This window comes from Jatropha curcas, chromosome 1 (genome assembly GCF_041381405.1).
Source record: "Jatropha curcas cultivar XTBG-Jc1 chromosome 1, XTBG_Jcur_1.0, whole genome shotgun sequence".
NCBI classification, from domain to species: Eukaryota; Viridiplantae; Streptophyta; class Magnoliopsida; order Malpighiales; family Euphorbiaceae; genus Jatropha; species Jatropha curcas.
The window spans coordinates 34,140,266-34,163,816 of NC_143151.1; the positions used below are offsets into that span (position 1 = coordinate 34,140,266).

Genomic DNA, 23,551 nt, shown 5'->3' on the forward strand with positions numbered 1-23,551 from the left:
AGTTAAATGAAAAATTATTATTTAAATATGTATCTAACTTTTTAAATACTCATAAAGAGCAGATCAAAATAGTAAATCACGTTTTAGTTTAACAAATGATCTCTACTTGAATATTATAGGCAAGGTTAATATATTAATACCTAGAAGAGTATCATTTGAAGCTGTCATAAATTGATTGGTTACAACCAGAGGCGGAAAAGGGGGACTAGAGCGAGCCCGGCTCCCGAATTCCAAAATTTTTAAATTTTGACCTCCTTGATTTTGATTTTTTTTTTTTTTTAATTAATTGCATTGCAGAGATAACTTATTGATAATCACATATCCCTTCCAATTACATTACTGAGTACCAATACATATGCATGAATTGATAGACAATATATAGTTATAAATCACTTTAAATAGTTATTATATATTTGAATTTGATTAATTAATAATATTGTTAATTGGATTAATCTATTTATTTAATATAGCTTTAATTATATACTATAGAGTATAGAGTGACAAAAAAAAAAAAATGGTAAAAATAAATAATAAACAAAAACAACTGGTAATTCTTTTATGCATGCTCACTTACTTTATTATTATCTTCCATTCTCATTTCTCTCAATCCAAATCTAACATTCTAACCTTCCATTCTGAGCCTATAAATATATTTTTCAGTTGGATGATTATTAGTATCATTGATGAATGGTTTAGAAATAATATTGACGGAGGCATTTTTATATTTTCATTTAAAAATTTTTATATATTGTTTATTGTATAAATTATAAAAATAAATATTTTCATTCAGATAAAATTTTATTTGCAAATTCGTAAAAGAAATTTGGTTGGAGGAATAAATTGAAAATCTAATAAATTTTCAATCAAACAAAAATAATGATTACTATTTTACCTGAATAATATATATATATATATATTTTGAGTACTGAGGAAAGGCGGATTCAAACTTAAATTTATAACTAAAAAGTATATGCACTTACCACTAGGTTATGCCTTAGTGTGCTTTAATTTTCTTTTATTATTTCGTATTTATATTACTTGTATATTTATGTGAATATGGTCATTTTTAATATTATAAATATTCTATGATAACATATCCTTTTGTAAAATAATGCAATTATAAAGATGTTCATGACATTTATTACGTGATTAATATCATGAATTCTATAATTCCAAATATTAACTTTATATAATTATAGATATGTATTATTCTATTTGTATTTATTTAACTTATGACTAAAAGTTTATAAATAGAAACTTCACATAAAGCTTGGTGTAAAAATGAAATTGAAGTTCTTCGTAAATATTATTTTTTATGTTGTCATGATTGAAGTATTTCTCGTATTTTTTTTTTAATTTTATAATAAAACCGTCTAATATTTATATTTTATAATTGATTTTTATATAATAATTTTATCATAGACACGCAACGCTCTTCCATTTCATTATAATTATAATTATATACTACTATCCCTAAGTCTAAATCCTTTATCCAAATTAAAAATGGAAAAATAATAAAAAAAATGAGAAAAAAATATTACGCAAGGAAAGTGACTCTAAACTGGTGCTGTCGTATCGTTGGAGTTTACTTGTAAAGTTCTGCAAACAGGTTAACTTTGTTGCGCGAGGCACAGGAGGACAAGAAGTATTTTAGTATTGTCTACGTGGCGACTAATGATAAGTCCTTCTTGTACGATAGTGAACGGAATGTCACCGTATGGCATCCGAGAAAATTGAACTTTTCTTTCCACGCGTTTGGTTTTCGAGAAAGTGTCACAGCTCGGGAAAATTTCAACTCTTATTTTCTTTTTCCCGAGAAAAAAAAAACCCTAACCCTTGCCCTAATGCATCAAATGAAATCTAACAGTTTCCCTCTCTAATCATCTGCGATTCCTCTTCCGGCGATCCTCCGGTCACCGATCTGACAGGCTCTCATTTCTCTAAGGTCTCTTTCATTTGTGATATATACATATTCTGGCTTCTAGTTTAATTTAGAAAAATCTTTTCATGCGGAGTGCTTTGTATCTGTGAAGTTGATGATTATGGCTTTTCTATTTTCATCTTTGTTCTTCTTGGGAGTTCATTTTGGTCTTAATCCTAAATACATGTTTTATTTTGAATTTATATGATAGTAAAAAATGTTTGAATCATTTTTTGAGCCAGAAAAAACGAAAAGAGAAGTTGAATAAATTTGTTTCCTTTTGCTAGTAAACTGAAGGGGCTTGCTGATATCTTTGAGATGCCAGCTTGGTGTCACTGCCCGTCTGAATATGGATTGTGGAAGATGAATACAGTGATTGTTATACTTGTCACTAGGTCAAATTGTTATGTTGGTAGCATTTTATCTGTTTTGTTAAGGGCATGGATTTAGTTTATATGTGAATTTATTGACTGCTCAGTGGAGGTAACAAGATCAAGTGGCAATATTGTAATATGGGGCAATATTGCTGTTTCCTCTCAAGGTAACTAAGTATTCTTGGTGTTCCCATGAAATTTCCGAAGGAATGAAAATCAAGATGCATGGGTGTAGATATTGAGGCTGATTCTTTGTTTATGACCAAATCGAATCTGTTCTATTTTGTCCAAATGCATGTAGATTCATGTAGACTCATTGTCTTACAGAGAGAACCTCTCAACGGTTTTGCCCTTTCTCCTCCCACTGGAACAAACATTTTTAATTTTGTTTCTATCGGACACAACATCGCATTTCAGAGCTTGTAGATTGTCTGCAGTTCTGTTATTATTAGACTCATTGACTGCCTTGTGGCCTAGTCAATATGAAGATGCCTTTATTGAAGAGCGATAGCTTTTGTCTAAGATCCTCCCCAGCTTTTGGAGTTCTCTATTAGTCATCTAAGCAGAAAATTTACTGGCTTACTTGCACCATTATCTGATAATGTCAGTGGAATTAATTGAGTATCATGCAGCTCTACTCTCTCTCTCTCTCTTATTTTTTCTTTTTTTTTACTGTGAGCATGTTGTTCATGTGCAATCACAGTTTGGTTTGTGCAGTATACTTCCTATATAACATGAATAATTCATTCTTGTTTTTGGATAACCTGCTTGATCTTGCCAGAAACATAAAGTCTTCGTACTTTGGATTTGCTCGGATATGTACACTGACTATGTACTATTGAGATATTGAATCACGTTATTGTATTTTGTTCTTAATTACTTCATTTTCATGATTTGTTTGTTTAATGAATTTTTAACTTTATTGTTTTCCGTAGTACGCTTTTGGTGATAGACTACTCTTTTAACAGTCGTTAAACTCTGTTTTAGTGCATGGAATAAATTCATAAATCTATTTGTTTTTCATTGTGTCAGTAAATGGACCACTATGACTTGCAAGCACAGAGAAGGGAGATGAAGCATAAAGGAAGAAATGTTGTTTGGTCTATTGCTATGGACAAGTGCCTTATTGAAGCTCTTGCTATTCAGGCTAGAAATGGAAATAAAATAGATAAATGTTTTAATGAGAATGCATATACTGCTGCTTGTATTGCTGTAAATTCTCGCTTTAATTTGAACTTGAACAATCAAAAAGTTGTTAATCGCCTAAAAACAATTAAGAAAAGGTACAAGGTAATAAGGGATATGCTAAGTCAAGATGGATTCAGGTGGAACCCCAGCACAAAGATGATTGAATGTGATAGCGACGATCTTTGGAAGAGATACATTGCGGTATGCCTTCATTTCTTACTTCTATCATTTTTATGTAGATGTTTCCTTCCACGCACTTGTTTACTGCTTTGGGTTGGTGTTTTTCAAACATGTTGAATAGGCACATCCTGATGCAAAAGGAGTTCGAGGAAAGCAGATTGAGATGTATGATGAACTAAAAATTGTTTGTGGAAATTACCAAGCCCCCAGTCGTTGGGCTAAGATGAAAGATGGAGGTCATCTGGCAAAGAATTTTGAAGAAGATTCTCCTTCCTTCCTATCACAAAGTTCAGAAGATGTGAGTGAGACTGATGGAACAGAATCTTATACGGGACCGCCAGATTGTATACCAGATGGTAGTCAAGAACCTCCTCTCATCCAGCCTATCAGACAACTCCCCAAACGTGTCCGTGGATCAGAAGCTCTTCAAGATGCAATGTTGGCAGTGGCATCGAGTATTCGACGTCTGGCTGATGCAATGGAGCACAACAAAGTTACAGTCGATTCATCAGAACTACTACAGGCTGTGATGGAGATTGATGGCTTAGAAGAGGCTAAACAAATGTATGCTTTTGAATATCTGAATGCTGACCCCATTAAAGCCAGAGCCTTTATGACGTATAATACCCGAATGAGGAAGATATATTTATTTCGACAATTTTGGTGGTGGAAGTGACACGTTGCATACATACTTTGCAAATTTAAGAAAGAATTATTTGATGAATGTTTGCACATTAAACCTTAATTGATGTTTGGAGGTGAATGTACAGATACTAGATGATTTCAGGATGAAAGTTTAGAGCTAGAAGCTGGTATTGTAGAGACATTGACCAGCCTCTTTGCCGTGTCTTTTTGAAGTGAAGCTAGCGCTTTGTTGTAAGATCATCACTTCTTGCTTTGTCCTTTTAAAGAGGTAAGGTGTTGCTCTTTGATCTCTTAGTTTTGAACACATCTGCTGAAATTCCATCGCGTGGCCCTCCCATGGAATTTAATGTTCTAGTTGGTTGCCATCAAATACGTCAAGTTAATGTCAACTGTTTATTACTCTGCAATCATTACTTTCATCAGTGATAAGTTTTTGGGTAGTCTATTTGTCAATCTTCCATGAAATTTCAGTTTTCTGGTGGATGGGACTGAGTTGAATATGGCTAGTTAAAGTTGGGCGTTTATCCTTGAGTCTGTATCTAAGAAATCATCTGGCTGGTTGGTGTTGTATCAATGAAATTTATGGGGTGACAAATGATGGATCATAAATCTTTATTGTTCTCAACTTGTCATTCTTATATTGCATAATGGGGACCCTTTTATTTGTTAGTTAATTGGTCCATTGGTGTGAAGTGAATTTCTGAGCAATCTGAGGAATAATAGGATTTCATTTGAACCCAGGATCTGCATGTTACATTCCTTTATTTCTCTGTCTGAAAATATACAGGGATTAAATAATTAATTTTCTTAAATTATAACAAAACTAAGACAGGAGCACTTAGGAAGCACAAAGCACTAAACTAAGAAACTGGTACATTAGAATCAACTGTAAACTGTTACATTAGAACCCTTGCATTGGGAACATTTCACAACCTTAGAAAGAAAGGATTACTCTGAAATCAAATATCACAGATCAAGACCAGAACCCTCAAGTTTATGCATGCGATTTCATCAAGTTTGTCAGCCATCTCCGGAATGAGATGATTCTTCCAATCTCCGGTAACACCTCTTGGGAAGAATGAACTATTCGGCATGTTAGCCCAAGGATCTACACCATTTTTGTTCACCTCCAAGTTCTTGAGCCTTTGAAAATCACATCTCCTCCAGACCTTGTCAACCTTCTCTTCCTTAGCAAATGGCTTTCCAAGAAATGAAGCCAACTTCTTCACCTGTTCTTTTGGATCACTTTTCAAGTCCTCATACCTGAGGAACATTATCTTCTCAGGTCTCTTAAAGTGCTCCTTCCAGTACTGCAAGACATGTTCAAAGAATGGCCTTCCATGGACACTCCCTTTTCAGAAAGCATCAAACGCATTGTCGAAAGGATAATGACCTTGCTCAGATTTCCACCTGGTGTTAAAGAAATACCACATTTGACACCAAAGTGTGCTTCGGGTTTCTGGTTATGTACACCATCTTGCACTTGGAACTCCTGATGGAATCTGGCAGTGAATTATATTGCGTGAGTGTGAAAGAGCCTCGAAGAAGCTATGCTTGAGAGATCAGGATTAGGGTTATCTTTGTAAACCTGAGATTCAAGAGTTCACACATAGAACGCAGGATGGTTTTTGGCTAGAGGGTCAGTTTCTTCTTCTTTTTCTTCTTCTTCCTCCATGACATTTCTGTTCATGATGCAAAAACAAAGGACCCTGAGCCATGTCGAACCTGTTTTCATGAACGATGCCAATATAATATAATATCATCATCATGCGCTCTGAAGTGGGATTGTACCGCAATCAGTGTCGGGACTTGATATTCTGCATACCAAGCCCCTTCCCATTGGCAGAGATTAGAAATACCCCAAAATCTTTCCCTTGGAAGTTGTTCAAGCAAGGCTTTGGAAAGGCAAGATGAATCCATGGTAAAATGAGTTTTAGTATGCTATAGTGTTAGGATCAGAAACCATATAATAATTGTGCGGGTCACAATTTCTCGCTTTACAGTGGTGTGAAGCAATGTTTTTAAAACCGGATCCGACATCGTACCGGGGTTATTACTAGATTGTAGTTGGACCGAATCGATTCAATTTCACTGGATTTTGACTTTTAAATATAATTTTTGACTTTGATTATATAATTATATAGCAAAACTAAATTTATGAAATACTAAAATGGTATGTTGGATTGTAGTTTCATAACACACCTTATAACTTTAAAAATAAAAAATAAATAGATATTTTTTATTTGTATTTTAATGAATTATTTATAAAGTTAAAAAGTATATTGATGCACAATCTTATAACAAAATAATGATAATATGATTAAAATTGTAAAATTATTTTTCAAGTTATTCTTTTAGATAATATAATATTCTTATCAAATTATAAAGAATTTTCTACATTGAAGTTAAATAATTATACATAAATAAATAATTTTATTATCATTTAATCTCAAATTCAAATTTAATTTAATTTTCAATAAATTATCAAATCTATATTTAAATTTTAACATTTTCCTCCTTTTAAAATATTTTATTTTAATATTGAAAGTAAAAATTATTAAAATTTTAAGATTTTTTTAATATATTAACGAGATATAATGCCTAAAATATTAGGCACTTAATTATGATTTATTAATTGAATATTAAAATTTCTATTATCATTTTTCAAAGTAATTACTATTTTTTTACTAAATAAAAATAAAAAAATAGTTTACACGTCATATATATTAATATAATTAATATTAGTTATATTATTAATACTTAAAAAAATAAATTAAAATTTTATTAATTAAATAAAATCATAACTATTGTAAAAATCTATTGTATTTATTAACGCCATAAATCAGTTTATTATTTAGAAAAAAAAAACTACGCTATTTTTTATTAATTTTTAATTTTTTTTTTAGAAAACTCTTGCCATTCTAAATTATTTGTACAAGTTACTAGATAACTTTATACGTATATATGCATTGATTGCACTGATAATGGTCGAGGACACATTGGGTGAAGTAAAAAAACAAAAATGTTAAAAAGTCAAAAACCGGGTTTGACCGGGTCAATTCGGTTTTCCGGTTCAAACCGGTTTTATTCGGTTTTCATACCTGTCCACTTTACATGTCGAACCAGATCGGACCAACTTTCGGTTCGAGGTTGAACCGGTCAAACCGGCCAGGCCGGTCCGGTGTGAAGCAAGTGTAAGCTACAGAGAGGGAAAGACCGAAAGGTTTGTGGGTCAAGCTGTAGCTACTGCCTACTGCCTACCGCCTAGTTTGCAGGTAAGCATTTCATCCGATAGTACAACAGCAGAAGGTGATGGAACACAAAACAAACTATAAAGCAGATGGCTGTCGGCAGCCATGAAGAAGACATGAATAGAGATACAAGACGGGGCTGTTTTGCTAGACCTGGTATTGACTATTGAGTTTGAGGGAAAAAGAGCAAAAAAAGTGAAATATTAGATGTTTTGGACATGCATACCAGTGGCAAGAATGGAAATGAAATAGGTTAGTATGAGATGGTACCGTTGGATGCTAGCTTGACAAAATCAAAACAAGTTGATATGTTCAAATACTTATGACACTATTCCAACTACCTTTTTCCCCCAACATGAAATATGATAATTCATTTAACATGGGAGAAGAATTACACAGAGTCAAAAGATACATTCATAAAAATCAAATTCAACTAGTAAGCAAAAAAGGATCTATTAAATACATAACGAAAATATCAAAATACACAACCCAAATAGAGATAAAATCAATGAAATGTTAAGAAGTGATGCAAATGATGATACTTTTGGGGAGGAAATGATGCTGTTCATTTATTTATGATTTTTACAGCCATTATAATGTTGTAACTAAAAATAAAAAACAAATTTGCTAATGGTGCAGCAAGTAACATTGCTGATTCACTCAATGCATCAGTTTATACATGTAATATTGATCAATCATTCATCATAATACATTTCAAAATTTTTTTAGGTCTGCCTGCAGCACAGCATGAGCTTTTAATGCCATTAAATTAATATCATAGCATATGAATGAAACCTTTAGTGACGTCTAATTACAGGAGATTAGAAATACCTTTAGTCACATAGCTTGAAAACATAGCATGTACCTTCCAAGAGAAAACCTTGTGGTTTTTGTTATTGAAGATTTCGATTATGAATAGGTTGTACATGATAGCTTAATCATGGATGATACACCAAAGATTCAGAAGAAAAGGGCTGAGAACTCTCAGAAACCTTATGTACCTCTAAGCCTCTTGGCCTTTAAAAATTATAGCTGGTAGTGGTTGTATACAAATAATCAAGAATCAAGACACTTGAGGAGCCAAATTCACCAATAATCTCCACATGAACAGTATCCATTCTTGAAGTGGTGAAACCTGTGCATATCACGCACTATGATTTCCCGCCCAGTCACAAGTGAAATGTACTTTGTCGCACTATGGCAATCACCACAGACTCGGAGATTCTTCCGAATATGTATGGTCGTTCCTGGGCTTGTATTCAGAAGTCCAAAGGCAATAGCCAATTTCTCACTATGCGTATTCAGCAGCTGCTCCTTAACATCATCTTCCACATCATGTATTGAACTGGTGTCCGGCACATAACCAGCAGCCTTGATCTTGCCAACTAGCGTCTCGAGGAAAGCATAGATCTCTTTGGATTGGGGATGGCTTATACCGCCAGAATAGAAACTATGAATCTCATTTCTTAATTCCACTAAACTGCAACCAGGTGTTTTCTGAAGTCCTTTCTTTCGCATCATAGTTCTTACTTCAGCCAGTTTCTCCCACATTGAAGCTGTGGCATATATGTTTGCAAGCAATACATGGTATCCACCCTCATCTGGATTCAACTCAAAGAGTTTGTTTGCAGCCTTCTCCCCCAGCTCAACATTCTTGTGAATTTTGCAAGCACCCAGCATTGCACCATAAACAGTTATTTCTGGCTCAACGGGCATCTTCTGAATAAAATCCCAGGCCTCATTGAGCCGGCCAGCTCGACCAAGAAGGTCAACCATGGCTCCATAGTGATCCATTGAGGGCTCTAGTCCATAATCATTCTTCATGCTGGCAAAGTATTGCAGGCCTTCTTCCACCAAACCTGAGTGGCTGCAAGCAGAGAGAACACAGAGAAATGTAATATCATTTGGCTTGATAGAGCCCCTTTCCATTTCCCTGAAAAGCTCTACAGCTGCTTTTCCAAGCCCATGTGTCCCATAAGCATCTACCATCGCATTCCAAGTTATCACATGCCTTTCACTCATCATGTCAAAGAGCTTTCTTGCAGTGTGAATGGCTCCACATTTTGAATACATATCAACAAGAGCAGTCATCACGAAAACATTTTTGTCTAAAAATCTTCGAATAATAACTCCATGAATCCACTTTGCCTGACGCGGAATAGATAGCTCTGCAAGAGCAGGAATCACACTCACCATTGTGAATGAATCTGGTTTTATATTCCTAGATTGCATCTCGCAAAAGGAATTTAAGGCCTCGTCTACTAGCCCGTTTTGAGCATAACCTAATATCATGGCGTTCCAAGATACAAGTGTTTTATTTTGCAGGTTTTTAAATATATTGGCAGCGATATCAACCCTCTTGCATCTGGAATACATTGAAATCAAAGAGTTCATCACAGAAACATTAGAGTCTAGCTTCAATTCATCCACTAGTTTATGGACAAACTTCCCCTGCTCAAGATCACCCAAATCTGCACAGGCATGTAAGACTTCCATAAGAGTAACATCAGATGGTTGAAACCCTTCATCTAGCATCTTCTGAAATAGCGCCATTGCTTCCTGAGGATCTCCACTCTGCACACACCCATCAATCATTGAATTCCACGTAACAACAGTCCTACGATTCATCCCATCAAAAATCACTCTAGCAGTCCCCACTGACTCGCACTTGGAATACATATCCACCAGTGCAGTTGAAGTATTCACAAGAGATTCAAAACCAGCTCTGATAACATATCCATGAATTGCCTTGCCAATTCTCAATGATTTTATATTGGCGACTGCAGGCAAAATGGAAACAATCGTGATTGAATCTGGCCTATGCCCTTCCTCAAAAATCCTTGGAACCAACTGTAACGCAACCTCGGGCAATCCATTTTGTGCATACCCAGAAATAATCGTATTCCAACAAACCAAGTCCCTTTCAGACATTCTGTCAAACATCTTATATGCATCGTCAGTTTTTCTGCATTTCGCATACAGATTGACAACCCCAGTCATAGCGAACTGATTCCAGGAAAGCCCACTAGTTATCAATTGCCCGTGAATCTCTTTACCTCTCCTAAGATCCGAATTATCACCGCAAAGTTTCAACAAATACGTAAAATTATATACAACAGGTTCAACATTATCATGCTTCATTCGACAAAAAAATGATAAGGCAGCATCTAAAGATGAGTTCTTGGCATAACCTTTGAGCATAGTGTGATAAAGGGCTTCTAATTTATCGTCAACATGTTCAAAAACACAGGCCGCTTCAGTTAAGCTACCATACTTGCAGAAAAGGCTAACAAGCTTGGTTTGGAAGAGCTCTTCGTTGTAGAAGCCGTTTTTGATGATAAGTGGGAGGATTTGGTGGAGTTCTTTAATGGAAGTACAAAGTTCTAAAAGAATGGCAGCTGGGTGTTTGTATATGTAAGCAGGAATGTGAATTCTCTTGGAAAGAGTGGGGGAAGCAGAAGAGCGTGTTTTGGAGTAGAGCGGTGAAGATGGTGGCGTTGGTGTTGAAGCGAAAGGCAAGAGCTGTGAGCTCATCTCTCTCCCGCGTCCTCACAATGTTGTCCTCGCTCCCAGCAACACTACAGTTATAATCAATTTGTCTGTGGAGGGAAAAAAGTTTCGAATTACGATTTTTCTGAAATGGATAAATAGAAAAATATGAAGTGTATGAAGGATTTAATAGTATATGCTTGCTGGTTCAAAAATTATAATCCCAGGTATTTTTCATTGAATAATTAGTCAAATTCTATACTTTTTTTATTTCATATATATCTTTAAAAATTATATATTAATAATTCCTTAAATTTTTAAAATAGCATAAATAATTTATCTAGATTTTAAAATTAATTTTCTTAAATTTTTTTTCACTATCACTATATAATAAATTTCACTAATATTAATTTTTCATAAATATTTCCAAAACTATAAATGTATTATTATTTAGGATACCTAAAAAGAAAACTGGACTATAATTTTAGAAGGAAAACTATATAATATTTTTACGATAATAATATAAAATTTATTAATCGCTCGATTCGTAATATTTCCTTCATCAACTTTTTTTTATTCACCAAAGGTCGAATAATCTGAAATAACACAAGAGATTATATAATAATGGTAGCATATCCTTACCAAATTGGTAAAGAATATTTTGCTTGAGAAAATTTGAATTCAAAATCTATTATTTTTCACATGAGTGAAAAAATCAATTAGGTCACACTCGATCGATCGGATTCATCCCAATTTGACTTGTATAAAGATTTATAATCCTTTATCACCACAATTAATATAATGTTGATACTCATACGTTGAGAGGAAGGAATTTCCTAAAAAAAACAAAGGAATCAAGTATTCTCTTAATCAGAAACTTAAGTGAAATTTCCGGATCGGCTTTGATATAAGAAAATACGGGTTGATTACGGTTTGATTTCGATTCGATTCGAACCGATAGCATGCCTACGTGCTGAAAGCAGAAGAAAAAGACACGCGTGCATGTATATTTTGCCCGTCAGGTAATTGGGCTCGTTTTTGATTATCAAAACATTAATCTAAATAGCAAAAGAAATAAACTGTACGCGCAAACCCATTTCTTCTTCTCCTAAGCTACCCCGTAGTCGGGTCTCCTCCAGTTTACTCTTCTTCTACCTCTTTCTCTAGAATCCAACCCATCGCCGATCGACCCAATGGTGCCACCACCGGCAACTCAACCGAATCACCAGGCGACTCAACAATTTCTTTCTTCAGTTCTCTCTCAACGCGGCCCCTCCTCTCTCCCTTACACTGAAGACACCAAATGGTTAATTCGACAACACCTCCTCGCTCTCATCGCTACCCACCCTTCTCTCGAACCTAAAACTGCTACCTTTACCCACAACGATGGTCGTTCCGTCAACCTCCTCCAAGCCGATGGCACTATTCCTATGCCGTTTCAAGGTGTCACTTACAACATTCCCATCATAATCTGGCTCATGGAATCCTACCCTCGCCACCCGCCTTGTGTCTATGTGAATCCCACGCGCGACATGATCATCAAGCGACCTCACCCTCATGTTAACCCTTCTGGCTTAGTTTCTGTTCCGTATTTGCAAAATTGGATTTACCCCAGCTCTAATCTCGTCGATCTAGTCCGTGAATTAGGCGGGGTTTTTGGCCGTGATCCTCCTCTTTATTCTCAACGCCGCCCGAACCCTAACCCTAGTCATAGCCCCAGCCCTAGCCCCTCAATCAATTATGGTGCCAATCAATCCAATTTATCGCATTCGTCGAGTTTCGGATCCGTTGGGCCCACTGGAGGACATGGCGGATATCCACGTCCGATGAATAGGCCGTACCCGCCATCGCCATACGGGGGTACCAGTGGTCAGCCAACGCGTCCACAAACGGAAGATGCTGCGGAGGTTTATAAGAGAAATGCGATCAATAAGATTGTGGAGACAGTTCATGGGGATATTTTGCAATTGAGAAAAGCAAGGGAGGCGGAGATGGAAGGTTTATTCAGTGCTCAGGCTGTGTTGAGGAGGAGAGAGGAAGAGATTAGTAAAGGACTTAAGGAGATGCAAGATGAGAAAGAGGGTTTAGAGGGGCAATTACAGGTTGTGTTGATGAATACAGATGTTCTAGAAGCTTGGTTGAGAGAAAATGGTGGGAAAACAAAAGGGAATACAGGGGCCTTGGATGTGGACAATGTGTTTGAGTGCACTGATCCTCTATCAAAGCAGATGTTAGAGTGTACAGCAGCAGATTTAGCAATTGAGGATGTGGTTTATTCCTTAGATAAGGCAGTGCAGGACGCAGCAGTGCCCTTTGATCAGTACTTGAGGAATGTAAGATTGTTGTCAAGAGAGCAGTTTTTCCATCGGGCTACTGCTGCCAAAGTAAGAGCTGCTCAGATGCAGGCTCAGGTTGCTAATATGGCTGCTAGGGCGCCACATTATGCTAACTGAATGAGTAATGGTGTTTGTGCTACATTTTGTAGCTATTCAAAAGATATTGTATGAGATATAGTAAAAGGTTAGATTCTTATTAAGAACTGTTTTATACTTTTCTTTCTCTTTTAATTTTTTTTCTTGTTGTTACTGCTGCTTATTGATTTGTATTGATAGGAAAATAATACAAATTTTCTCTGAATTATATTGCTCTCATTCAGTGATTGATTTGTTGAAACTCATTATTTTGAGTCATGTAAATTCGTATATGAATTTTAAGATTCTAGTCAAACAGGTGTGATTCTTATGCTACTATTGGACTTAAATTGGGATAATCTTTGAAAAACAATGTATGCCGTTTTACTAGTTATAGTTTTTGATATGCATTTTGCATTATTAGCTAGTCATTAACCTTATGAAATATCGCAAAAACTATGTTGACCATATGTGTTTATGTGTGTATATATGTGGCCATAGATTTTCTAATGTCTTTAGAGGAGAAAAACCAGTTTATGAACTTGTTCGATCATGAAGTCAATTTTCCCACTTCCCCCTCAATCCTAATATTCTATTTAATTAATCGCAATTATTTTTTAACCTTTATCAAGTAAAAGTAAAATGTGTTGCAGTTGCTTGGGTAATATCTTATAGTTCTATTGATCCATGTTAATTAATAATTAATGGGAAGAAAAATACAGATGCTAAATCCTTCTCTATGCTATGTCTCTGTTATTACCAAAATTATTTACCTGATTGAAAAATGGAAAAATGTGTTTAAAATTGTGATTATGAATGGACAGAATTTATTACATAGGTTCTGAAGGTGTTGACATTGGAAAAGATCTTAGATTAGTAGCACAAGTTCTTAGTCAAGTTGCTGTTCTTGTTAAGGTAAAACAGTTCTTGCTATAGTACAATTGTGTTGCAAAATTGAGATTAGGAGACCTGGTTTGTGCCTTGTATCTAGGAGTGGTACCAAATAAGGCCATCTTGCTTAACATATGCTTACAATCTGTGTTTGGTGTGCCTGATGTTTATATGTATAATTATGTTGAAAAAAGGGGCATAGTTGATCCTGTTAGCTCTATAAATATATGTAAGGCATCTAATTTAAGTCAGCAAGATGACATTCATTTTTGTTGTGCCATTGTTACTGAGAAAGAATTATATTGCGAATTCATTTGTTAAGGCTGAGCCTGTTCAGTTCTGCTCCATTTTCTGGTGTGAATTTCTCGTAATTGAAGTGCTCTGGTAGACTAGGATAATATTTAGTGTGTCCAAGAGGAGCTTCTCCAACATTTATTTCTATTCATCCATGTTTTGTCTATTAATATTCAGAAGCAAAAACCAAGGTATCAATGTATTACTTGTGCATGATCATCATGGAGTAAAGTTTTGCATTGTATTTGTAGCAGTTTACACTGAGTCGAGGTTTGTCGAATGCTATGAACAGCCAATTCCTGTTTCCCATTTTATATACCGGCTCTTGATTCAAGTAACCAACAATGAAATGGTTAGCCTTGTGAATGTTTGATCTGGTGGAGTGTTATCATCAATATCTGTTTTCATATTGAATGGTGGAATTTTATAACGGTTCCAAACATATGAGTTTTGTCATTTCTTTATAGATAATGTCTTTAGCCTTTTTTATTTCTTTGTTCTACTTCTACCTATCGATACTTCCATTCCATATAGTATTAAATTTGTGTAAATAATGTGAATATAAATTAGGAAAATACGCACATATATAGGAAAACAATTAGTGAATGGAATTTAATCATAATCTTTATTTTTCATTAGTCAAAAATAATACTCAAATTTTTAAACAAAAACAGGTTTTCTTAATACATTATTTTCTTCAATCATAATCTTTATTTTTCAATAGATTTTAAAGATTCTTGCCCTCCCATTCTAAGACTAGACCAATGCAAGATTCGTCCCCGTATATTCTTAAAGAACTCGTTTCGCTGCTTGGAAAAGACTCACGTATTTCTTGCCGGCCAAACCTTTGTTTGTTATAATGAACTGTCTTTAAAGCAGCGCCAAACTGTTAGAGAGTTGTTGGCTTTGTGCTATGAGACAAGTCTAATATCAAAGCGGCCATTTGCGTCTTCTTCTAGTTTTGAGGTACGTTAATTCTATTTTCTCCAATTTCAGAGAAAGATGATGACAAAATTCTTGATTCTTGCAATCGTTTATTATTAGAATAAGTCCTAAAAGTTGCAAAGAAATCTGAATATTTTCCATTTTTATAACAGAGAAATCAGAGTTCTCAAACTTGAAAGTCTTTTAAGTTTGGGATTCTGTAAGAAGATAAGATGAGGAATTCAGTCTTAGTTACTCGTTTGGTAGCTTTCCCTACTATAATCATTCTGTCAGTGATTTACACAGATTGCAATTTTTATCCAAGTTGGGGATTTGGTGAAGTCAAGGTGTTGCTCAATCTGGTTTTGGTAAAATATTTCATCAGATAATGGTTGAATCATTAATTTTCTTGAGAAAGTGATGGAAAATAGACTTGACTGTCCTAATTTTATTCTTTCTCCCTTTCCTATTTAACAGATTCAGAATCTCACCAACCTGTTATATTTTCTAATGATGGACTATTGGCTTCGGGGTTTGATGAAGAATCTTGTTTAAGCAGATACCAATCAATCGAATATCGAAAAACTTTGCCTTACAAGCCTTCTCCATACCTTCTTTCAAAGCTACGAAATTACGAAACTCTTCATAAGCATTGTGGGCCTTACACAAAATCCTATGATGAAACCCTAAAAGCAATTGATTCTGTCAACATTTCGAGCCTACAGAGTGCAATTACATAGTCTGGACAGCGCTTGCAGGTTTTGGAAACAGAATACTAACTATGGCTTCAGCATTTCTATATGCTATCCTTACGAACAGAGTTTTGCTTGTAGAACATGAGTCTGACATGGCTGATCTCTTCTGCGAGCCGTTTCCCAATACTTCATGGTTATTGCCTGCAGATTTTCCCTTAAAGAGTGAAATCAGAAAACTCGATGAGCAATACCCATATATTTTTCAGATCCTGGCACAGGAAGAAGACTTCATTGATACATCAGCAGAATCGCTCCCATCAGTTGTGTACTTTTACCTAGCTGCTGGCAAAGACAAAATATTCTACTGTGAAGAAAAGCAACAACTTGTTCAAAAAGTTCCATAGTTGATTCTGAAATCTTATGAATACTTCATTCCATCTCTCTTTTTGATCCCATCTTTCAAGCAAGAAGTAGACAGGATATTTCCTGATAAAGAAACTGTTTTCCATTTATTGGTAAATATCTTTTTAACCCATCAAATAAGGCATGGGGACTGATTACTAGGTTTTATGAGTCTTATTTATCCAAAGCAGATCAAAGAATTGGTATGCAAATAAGAGTATTCAATCCTGAAGCTACATCGTTCCAAGTTCTTACAGATCAAATCTTAGCTTGTAGTCAACAGCAAAATCTGCTAGCACAAGTATATGAAAACAGATCTATAGCCGTCCAATCGAAAAATGGAAGTTCATCAAAATCTGTACTAATAGCATCCCTATATTCAGAATTTTATGAGAAAATGAGAGACACGTACTGGAGATTTCCAACTAAAACAGGAGATTTAACTGGGGTATACCAGGTAAGCCATGAAGAGTACCAGCAATTTGGGGATAATATGCATAATATGAAGGCCTAGGTTGAAATAAATCTAGTAAGTTTGAGTGATATATTGGTTACAAGCTCTATGTCACCTTTGGGTATGTGGCTCAAGGCCTTGGAGGTTTAAAGCCATGGATTCTTAAAGAGCCTGAGAATTGGAAAACATATTATCCAGCTTGCGGTCTAGCCATGTCAATAAAACCTTGTTTTCATGGACCATCCTCATTTGACTGAAACTCAAAGGTCAAAGTTGATATGGGTAATGTTGTTCCTCATGCCAGGCATTGTGAGGATGCACTTTTGGACTGAAGCTTGTTAATAAACTACTACAACACTTCTGTTTAGAAACTATTGAATTTTAATTTCTTTCATGAAAATAAGATAAGCGGCCACTAAAAAATAAAATATAAATTTTCACCAATCAGTGTCCGAAACACAACACGGCAGGTAAGTTTCTTGCAGCTTACCGAGGCAAGGGAAAATTTTCCCTCGTCCTCTATAACAAATTTAGCACCACCAAGACACAAATATATATGAACTGGCGATAGACTGACCAAACTTCAAGTACTCCTCTCCCAAGGTTCAAAGAACATAGCTGTCGTTTTTCATGGATTTTGGACGACAAGTCCAATAATGATGGCCGAATTATACGGTATAGGCCCAAAAGCAGCAGTGGCCCATCTTTCTGGGTGGCGGTAAATCAATATCTGCGGCGGAATCTACTCTCCCGGTTTATGTCCTCAATACACTCAAGGTAATGTCAACTTGGCCACATGGTTACTTCGATAGTGAACAACTGAGGACCTTTTCTTGGATCTCTCTTCTGAAAAATTATTGGGTTTCTCACTTTGTCAATTCTTTCCACTGCAAGAAAATGAAGACCCATGACTTGCAGAGTTTTAGCTGCCAAATTTTAATTAGCTTGATAGAAGCAAATTGACTTTAAACTAAGCTCTGCCCAGTTATTTTTGAGAGAGACTTGTTACATTTTGTATTAATTGAGAGACAAATGCTCATCTTCTTCAATTGTTGGAGAACTTGGTTTCAGTATGCAATGAAGACCTTAGCCTTTTCTGCTTGTTTCATAGCTTTCTATACCATAATCTCGCTTTCAGTCATTTACATAAATCACAAGTTTGATCTAATTGGAGAATTTGCTAAAGCCAAGATTGTTCACGGAAAAGCAGAAAGTGCTACAAAGTTTCTTTTTGGTAAGATCTATTATTTTCTTAAGAAAGTGACAGAAAATTACAGGCTTGATTGTCCTAACATTTTACTTATATCCCACTTTTTACTTCACAGATTCAGGATTTGATGAAGAATCTTGTTTAAGCAGATACCAATCTTTTGTCTATCGAAAACATTCGCCTCACAAGCCTTCTCCATATCTTCTCTCAAAACTTCGCAGTTACGAAATTCTTCATAAGCGTTGTGGACCTTATACAGGATCCTACAATCAAACCCTGAAAGCAATTAATTCTGTCAACATTTCAAGTCCTACAGACTGCAATTACATAGTCTGGACAGCCACTGCAGGTTTGGGAAACAGAATATTAAGTGTTTCTGCAGCATTTCTGTATGCTGTTCTTACCAACAGAGTTTTACTTGTTGAATATGAAACTGACATGGCTAATCTCTTCTGCGAGCCATTTCCAAATACTTCATGGCTATTGCCTCAGGATTTTCTCATGAAGAGTGAATTCAGAAAACTCAATCATCAATACCCACATATTTTTCAGAACCTGATAAGGCAAAAGATCATTAATGCATCGACAGAGTTGCTACCATCTGTTGTGTATATTTTGTTAGCTGCAGGCAAAGACAAAATTTTCTACTGTGAAGAACAGCAACAGCTTGTTCAAAAAATTCCATGGTTGATTCTGAAATCAGATGAATACTTCATTCCATCTCTCTTCTTGATCCCGTCTTTCAAGCAAGAACTGGACAGTATGTTTCCTGATAAAGAAACCGTTTTCCATTTCTTGGGTAGATATCTTTTTAACCCTTCAAATGAGGCATGGGGACTAATTACAAGGTTTTATGAGGCTTATTTATCCAAAGCAGATCAAAAAATTGGTATGCAAATAAGAGTATTCAATCCTCAAGCTACTCCATTCCAAATTCTAACAGATCAAATTTTAGCTTGTAGTCAACAGGAAAATCTGCTAGCACAAGTAGATGAAAACAGAACTGCTGGCTCCCCATTGAAAATTGGAACATCATCAAAATCTATACTAATAGCATCTTTATATTCAGAATTTTATGAGGAAATAAGAAACAAGTACTGGAGATTTCCAACTAGAACAGGAGAGTCAATTGGGGTATATCAGCTAAGCCATGAAGAGAATCAACGTTTTGGGGATAATATGCATAATATGAAGGCATGGGTTGAAATAAACCTACTAAGTATGAGTAATGTATTGGTTACAAGCCCTAGGTCAACTTTTGGGTATGTTGCTCAAGGACTCGGAGGTTTAAAGCCATGGATTCTTAAAAAGCCTGAGGATTGGAAAACAAATAGTTCAGCTTGTGGTCTAGCCATGTCAATAGAACCTTGTTTTCATGATCCACCCTTGTATGGCTGTAAGTCAAAGGTCAAAGTTGATAGTATTGTTCCTCACATCAAGCACTGTGAGGATGTACCTGGAGGGCTCAAGCTTTTTAGTAATTATAACACTACTAATTAGTGGTTTTGTAATTTTTATTTAATTATCATTGATTTTAAATTTGTATTGAAGAAATAAAAAGATAATATTTTTTTCCATTTTTTATCTATGTATCAATTTGACAGATTTTGCAATTGTAAACATGAAATCCACAGATATGAAAATTTTTGGAACATTTTCAAGTCATAATGGAAATATCAGGACATAGATTGAAGAGGCCAGCAATATTTTATGGGTTTCGTGTAATAATTATAAAATACATATTTTACTTTCTTTCCAATTTTCAGATTCTGAAGGTATAAATAAACTGCTTGGTGGGTTTTTTGCTTCAGGATTTGATGATGAAAAATGTTGCATAAGCAGACATTCGGTCTAGATTTTATGACAATTTCACAAAACTTCACCCTATAACCCTTCTCTTTATCTTCTTTCCTAGCTGTGAAAACACGAAAATCGCCACAAGTGCTGCGAACCTTTCACCAGATCCTACATTAAAGCAGTAGGACTCAATTCTACTCATTTCAACAGAACTACTACGACGGGGTGCAATTTTCAATGAAGTGAATTTTGATTTCTAAATAACTTATGATTATGTTTGTTTCTGTAGCTGAAAATGTAAAGAAAGTGTAAAGCTTTATGGCCTATCCACATCAAAGCTTTATGCTTTGACCAACCAAATAATTTTTGATCTGAAAGCTTTGGCCAAAAGTAAAAAAGTTCTGTCTTAATGAAAATTGAATTTAAATGTCTTAGGGATCGGCGATAAAAATTATGAGAATAATTATCGGAAAAATAAAATTGTGATACACAGATATTTACGTGGTTCAGGGCTACGTCTAAGGGACAAACTCTGAATTATTTTTCCACTATTAAAAATAGTAGGCTTACAAAGAGAGTAATACAAAAATAGTGGCATTAAAAGTGTTTCTCAAAAATACCCCAAATTGTCTTCACTATTTTTCTCTACCGAACTCTCTCTCTCTCTCTCTCTATATATATATATATATATATATATTGCTTCCGTTGGTGTGATTTAAGAAGCATTCTTCTCCTATATTTATAGGAGAAGGATGCATGGGCATGAGCATGAGCATGAGCATGAGCATGAGCTGTGTACGGTTGCATGCCTTCTCCCTTTTTTTTTTTTTTTTTAATATTCGACATGGGTGGGTCCCACTGAGTGGGCACCACACAACAAATGGTCAAAGTTTCTTTGTCTTAATAGTGCATTTAAGTGGCCATTGTTAATTGTCAATTGATTTTAGTCCACAACTAGCGTTTTGCAGGATTAGGTAGCTGTTGAGTTTGTGCATTGATGTTACTGAAAACCATGTGGCCAAGGTTACTGAAAACCATTTCTTGTATCTCTCTACTAAAAAATTACCACTAGGTTTCTCATTTAGTCAATTCTTTCCACCTCCAGAAAATGATGACCTTGACTTACAGATTTTTTAAGCTCTGTCAAAACTTAATAAGTTCAGAAGAAGCAAAATGACTTAAATTAAGATGAGCTCAATCATTTTTCAGAGAGGCAGAGAGAATTGTGTTCGTTGAGGGACAATTGCTCATCTTCTTCAATTCTCGAGATACTTTGGGTTCAGCATGCAATGAAGACATTAGCTTTTGTTGCTTGTTTCATAGTTTTCTCCACCACAATCTTGCTCTCAGTCATTTACAAAAATCTCATGTTTGGTCTACTTGGAGAATTTGCTAATGTCAAGATTGTTCCAGGAAAAGCAGACAACGCTACAAATTTTCTTTTTGGTAAGATCTATTATTTTATTGAGAAGGTGACAGAAAATTACAGGCTTGATGGTCCTAACATTTTATTTATTTCCACTTTTTAATTTACAGACTCAGGATTTGCTGAAGAACCTTGTTTGAGCAGATACCAATCTGTTATATATCGAAAACATTCGCCTTACAAGCCTTCCCCATACCTTCTTTCAAAACTACTTAATTACGAAATTCTTCATAAGCAATGTGAACCTTACACAAAATCCTACAATCAAACCATAAAAGCAATTAATTCTGTCAACATTTCAAGTCCTACAGAGTGCAATTACATAGTCTGGACACCGCTTGAAGGTTTAGGAAACAGAATACTAACTATGGCTTCAGCATTTCTCTATGCTATCCTTACCAACAGAGTTTTGCTTGTCGAACATGAGTCCGACATGGCTGATCTCTTCTGCGAGCCGTTTCCAAATACTTCATGGTCATTGCCTCAGGATTTTCCCCTGAAGAGTGAATTCAGAAAAGTTAGTCATCAATACCCACATGTTTTTCAGAACCTGATTAGCATAAACACCATTAATGCATCCTCAGAGTCACTACCTTCTGTTGTGAATATCTTGTTAGCTGGTGGCAAAGACAAGACTTTCTACTGTGAAGAGCAGCAACAGCTTGTTCAAAAAATTCCATGGTTGATTCTGAAATCGGATGAATACTTCATTCCATCTCTCTTCTTGATCCCATCTTTCAAGCAAGAACTGGACAGTATATTTCCTGATAAAGAAACTGTTTTCCATTTCTTGGGTAGATATCTTTTCAACCCTTCAAATGAGGCATGGGGGCTAATTACAAGGTTTTATGAGGCTTATTTAGCCAAAGCAGATCAAAGAATTGGTTTTCAAATAAGAGTATTCAATCCTAATGCCACTTCATTTCAAATCCTTACAGATCAAATTATAGCTTGTAGTCAACAGCAAAATCTGCTAGCACAAGTAGACGAGAGTAAAACTGCAGCCTTTTCATCGAAAACCAGAACATCATCAAAATCCATACTAATAACATCTTTATATTCAAAATTTTATGAGGAAATAAGAAACAAGTACTGGAGATTTCCAACTAGAACAGGAGAGTCAATTGGGGTGTATCAGCTAAGCCATGAAGAGAATCAACGTTTTGGTGATAATATGCATAATATGAAGGCATGGGTTGAGATAAATCTACTGAGTATGAGTGATATGTTGGTTACAAGCTCTAAGTCAACTTTTGGGTATGTAGCTCAAGGCCTTGGAGGTTTAAAGCCATGGATTCTTAAAAAGCCTGAGAATTGGAGAACAAATGATACAGCTTGTGGAGTAGCCATGTCAATAGAACCTTGCTTTCATGATCCACCCTTATATGGTTGTAAGTCGAAGATCAAAATTGATAGTATTTTTCCTTATGTCAAGCATTGTGAGGATGAACCTGCAGGACTCAAGCTCTTTAATTATTAGAATACTACTAATTAGTGGTTTTGTACTTTTAAATTATCATTGATTTTCAAATTGTTGCAAAGAAATAAGAAGATTAATTTGTTTTCCATTATTTACTTGTGTATTTGTTAATAAAGAATTGGATTTGATATTGCTTAGAAACGCTCTGATACCAAATTGAATGAGAAGGAATTTATATTGTATTGTTGTATGATTTACGTTATAAAACACCTTTCTATAAGTGTACTAGGTATATACAAAAAAGAAAAAGAATCAAATACACGAGAATCAGATACAGATACAATAGGATTAGAATCAGATACATTAGGATCATATGAACATACGCTAGGATCAGATTCATATATGCTAGGATTCCTTAAGATTTTATTTTAACAAATGCTTGATCAAAGAATTTATTTTTGACCTAAAATTTGGCCAAAGTAAAACTTTTTGACTTCATAAAAATTGAATTTAAAAGGTCAACGTTTCTTTGTCTTAATAATGCATTTGAGTGGCCATTATTGCAATTTTTTTTTTTTT

At 35.0% G+C, this 23,551-nt stretch overlaps 5 protein-coding genes and 2 pseudogenes across 5 annotated transcripts; 5 read left to right on the plus strand and 2 right to left on the minus strand.

Moving 5' to 3' along the window:
- The first annotated feature begins 1,722 nt into the window (after window positions 1-1,722).
- Window positions 1,723-4,933, plus strand: LOC105631281 (Myb/SANT-like DNA-binding domain protein). The gene is made up of 3 exons (XM_012213351.4): window positions 1,723-1,945; window positions 3,328-3,684; window positions 3,785-4,933. Exons 2-3 carry the CDS (start codon window positions 3,331-3,333, stop codon window positions 4,337-4,339), a joined length of 909 nt encoding a protein of 302 aa, XP_012068741.1. The 5' UTR covers window positions 1,723-1,945; window positions 3,328-3,330; the 3' UTR covers window positions 4,340-4,933.
- Window positions 4,934-5,018: 85 nt separating this feature from the next.
- LOC105631655 (cytosolic sulfotransferase 5 pseudogene) lies at window positions 5,019-6,293 on the minus strand (annotated as a pseudogene).
- Window positions 6,294-8,421: 2,128 nt separating this feature from the next.
- On the minus strand, window positions 8,422-11,227 carry CRR22 (Pentatricopeptide repeat (PPR) superfamily protein). The gene has a single exon (XM_012213350.4). The coding sequence runs from the start codon at window positions 11,091-11,093 to the stop codon at window positions 8,646-8,648; it is 2,448 nt and encodes an 815-aa protein (XP_012068740.1). The 5' UTR covers window positions 11,094-11,227; the 3' UTR covers window positions 8,422-8,645.
- An 873-nt stretch (window positions 11,228-12,100) lies between these two features.
- LOC105631279 (protein ELC-like) lies at window positions 12,101-13,725 on the plus strand. Its single transcript, XM_012213349.4, has one exon. It carries the CDS (start codon window positions 12,242-12,244, stop codon window positions 13,499-13,501), a length of 1,260 nt encoding a protein of 419 aa, XP_012068739.1. The 5' UTR covers window positions 12,101-12,241; the 3' UTR covers window positions 13,502-13,725.
- A 2,313-nt stretch (window positions 13,726-16,038) lies between these two features.
- LOC105631654 (galactoside 2-alpha-L-fucosyltransferase pseudogene) lies at window positions 16,039-17,504 on the plus strand (annotated as a pseudogene).
- A 501-nt stretch (window positions 17,505-18,005) lies between these two features.
- Window positions 18,006-19,906, plus strand: LOC105631653 (galactoside 2-alpha-L-fucosyltransferase-like). Its single transcript, XM_012213832.4, has 2 exons — window positions 18,006-18,353; window positions 18,445-19,906. Exons 1-2 carry the CDS (start codon window positions 18,152-18,154, stop codon window positions 19,827-19,829), a joined length of 1,587 nt encoding a protein of 528 aa, XP_012069222.2. The 5' UTR covers window positions 18,006-18,151; the 3' UTR covers window positions 19,830-19,906.
- Window positions 19,907-21,303: 1,397 nt separating this feature from the next.
- Window positions 21,304-23,120, plus strand: LOC105631652 (galactoside 2-alpha-L-fucosyltransferase). The gene is made up of 2 exons (XM_012213831.4): window positions 21,304-21,572; window positions 21,663-23,120. The coding sequence occupies exons 1-2, from the start codon at window positions 21,416-21,418 to the stop codon at window positions 23,030-23,032; spliced, it is 1,527 nt and encodes a 508-aa protein (XP_012069221.1). The 5' UTR covers window positions 21,304-21,415; the 3' UTR covers window positions 23,033-23,120.
- The last annotated feature ends 431 nt before the right edge of the window (window positions 23,121-23,551 follow it).

What these genes read in the sequence shown, in the direction of transcription:
- LOC105631281 (XM_012213351.4), top strand. Translation starts at nt 3,331, where the DNA reads ATGGACCACTATGACTTGCAAGCACAGAGAAGGGAGATGAAGCATAAA. An exon ending in TTTGGAAGAGATACATTGCG is followed by an intron (nt 3,685 to 3,784) that starts GTATGCCTTCAT and finishes CATGTTGAATAG; the next exon opens with GCACATCCTGATGCAAAAGG.
- CRR22 (XM_012213350.4), bottom strand. Translation starts at nt 11,093, where the DNA reads ATGAGCTCACAGCTCTTGCCTTTCGCTTCAACACCAACGCCACCATCT.
- LOC105631279 (XM_012213349.4), top strand. Translation starts at nt 12,242, where the DNA reads ATGGTGCCACCACCGGCAACTCAACCGAATCACCAGGCGACTCAACAA.
- LOC105631653 (XM_012213832.4), top strand. Translation starts at nt 18,152, where the DNA reads ATGCTCATCTTCTTCAATTGTTGGAGAACTTGGTTTCAGTATGCAATG. An exon ending in TGCTACAAAGTTTCTTTTTG is followed by an intron (nt 18,354 to 18,444) that starts GTAAGATCTATT and finishes TTTACTTCACAG; the next exon opens with ATTCAGGATTTGATGAAGAA.
- LOC105631652 (XM_012213831.4), top strand. Translation starts at nt 21,416, where the DNA reads ATGAAGACATTAGCTTTTGTTGCTTGTTTCATAGTTTTCTCCACCACA. An exon ending in CGCTACAAATTTTCTTTTTG is followed by an intron (nt 21,573 to 21,662) that starts GTAAGATCTATT and finishes TTTAATTTACAG; the next exon opens with ACTCAGGATTTGCTGAAGAA.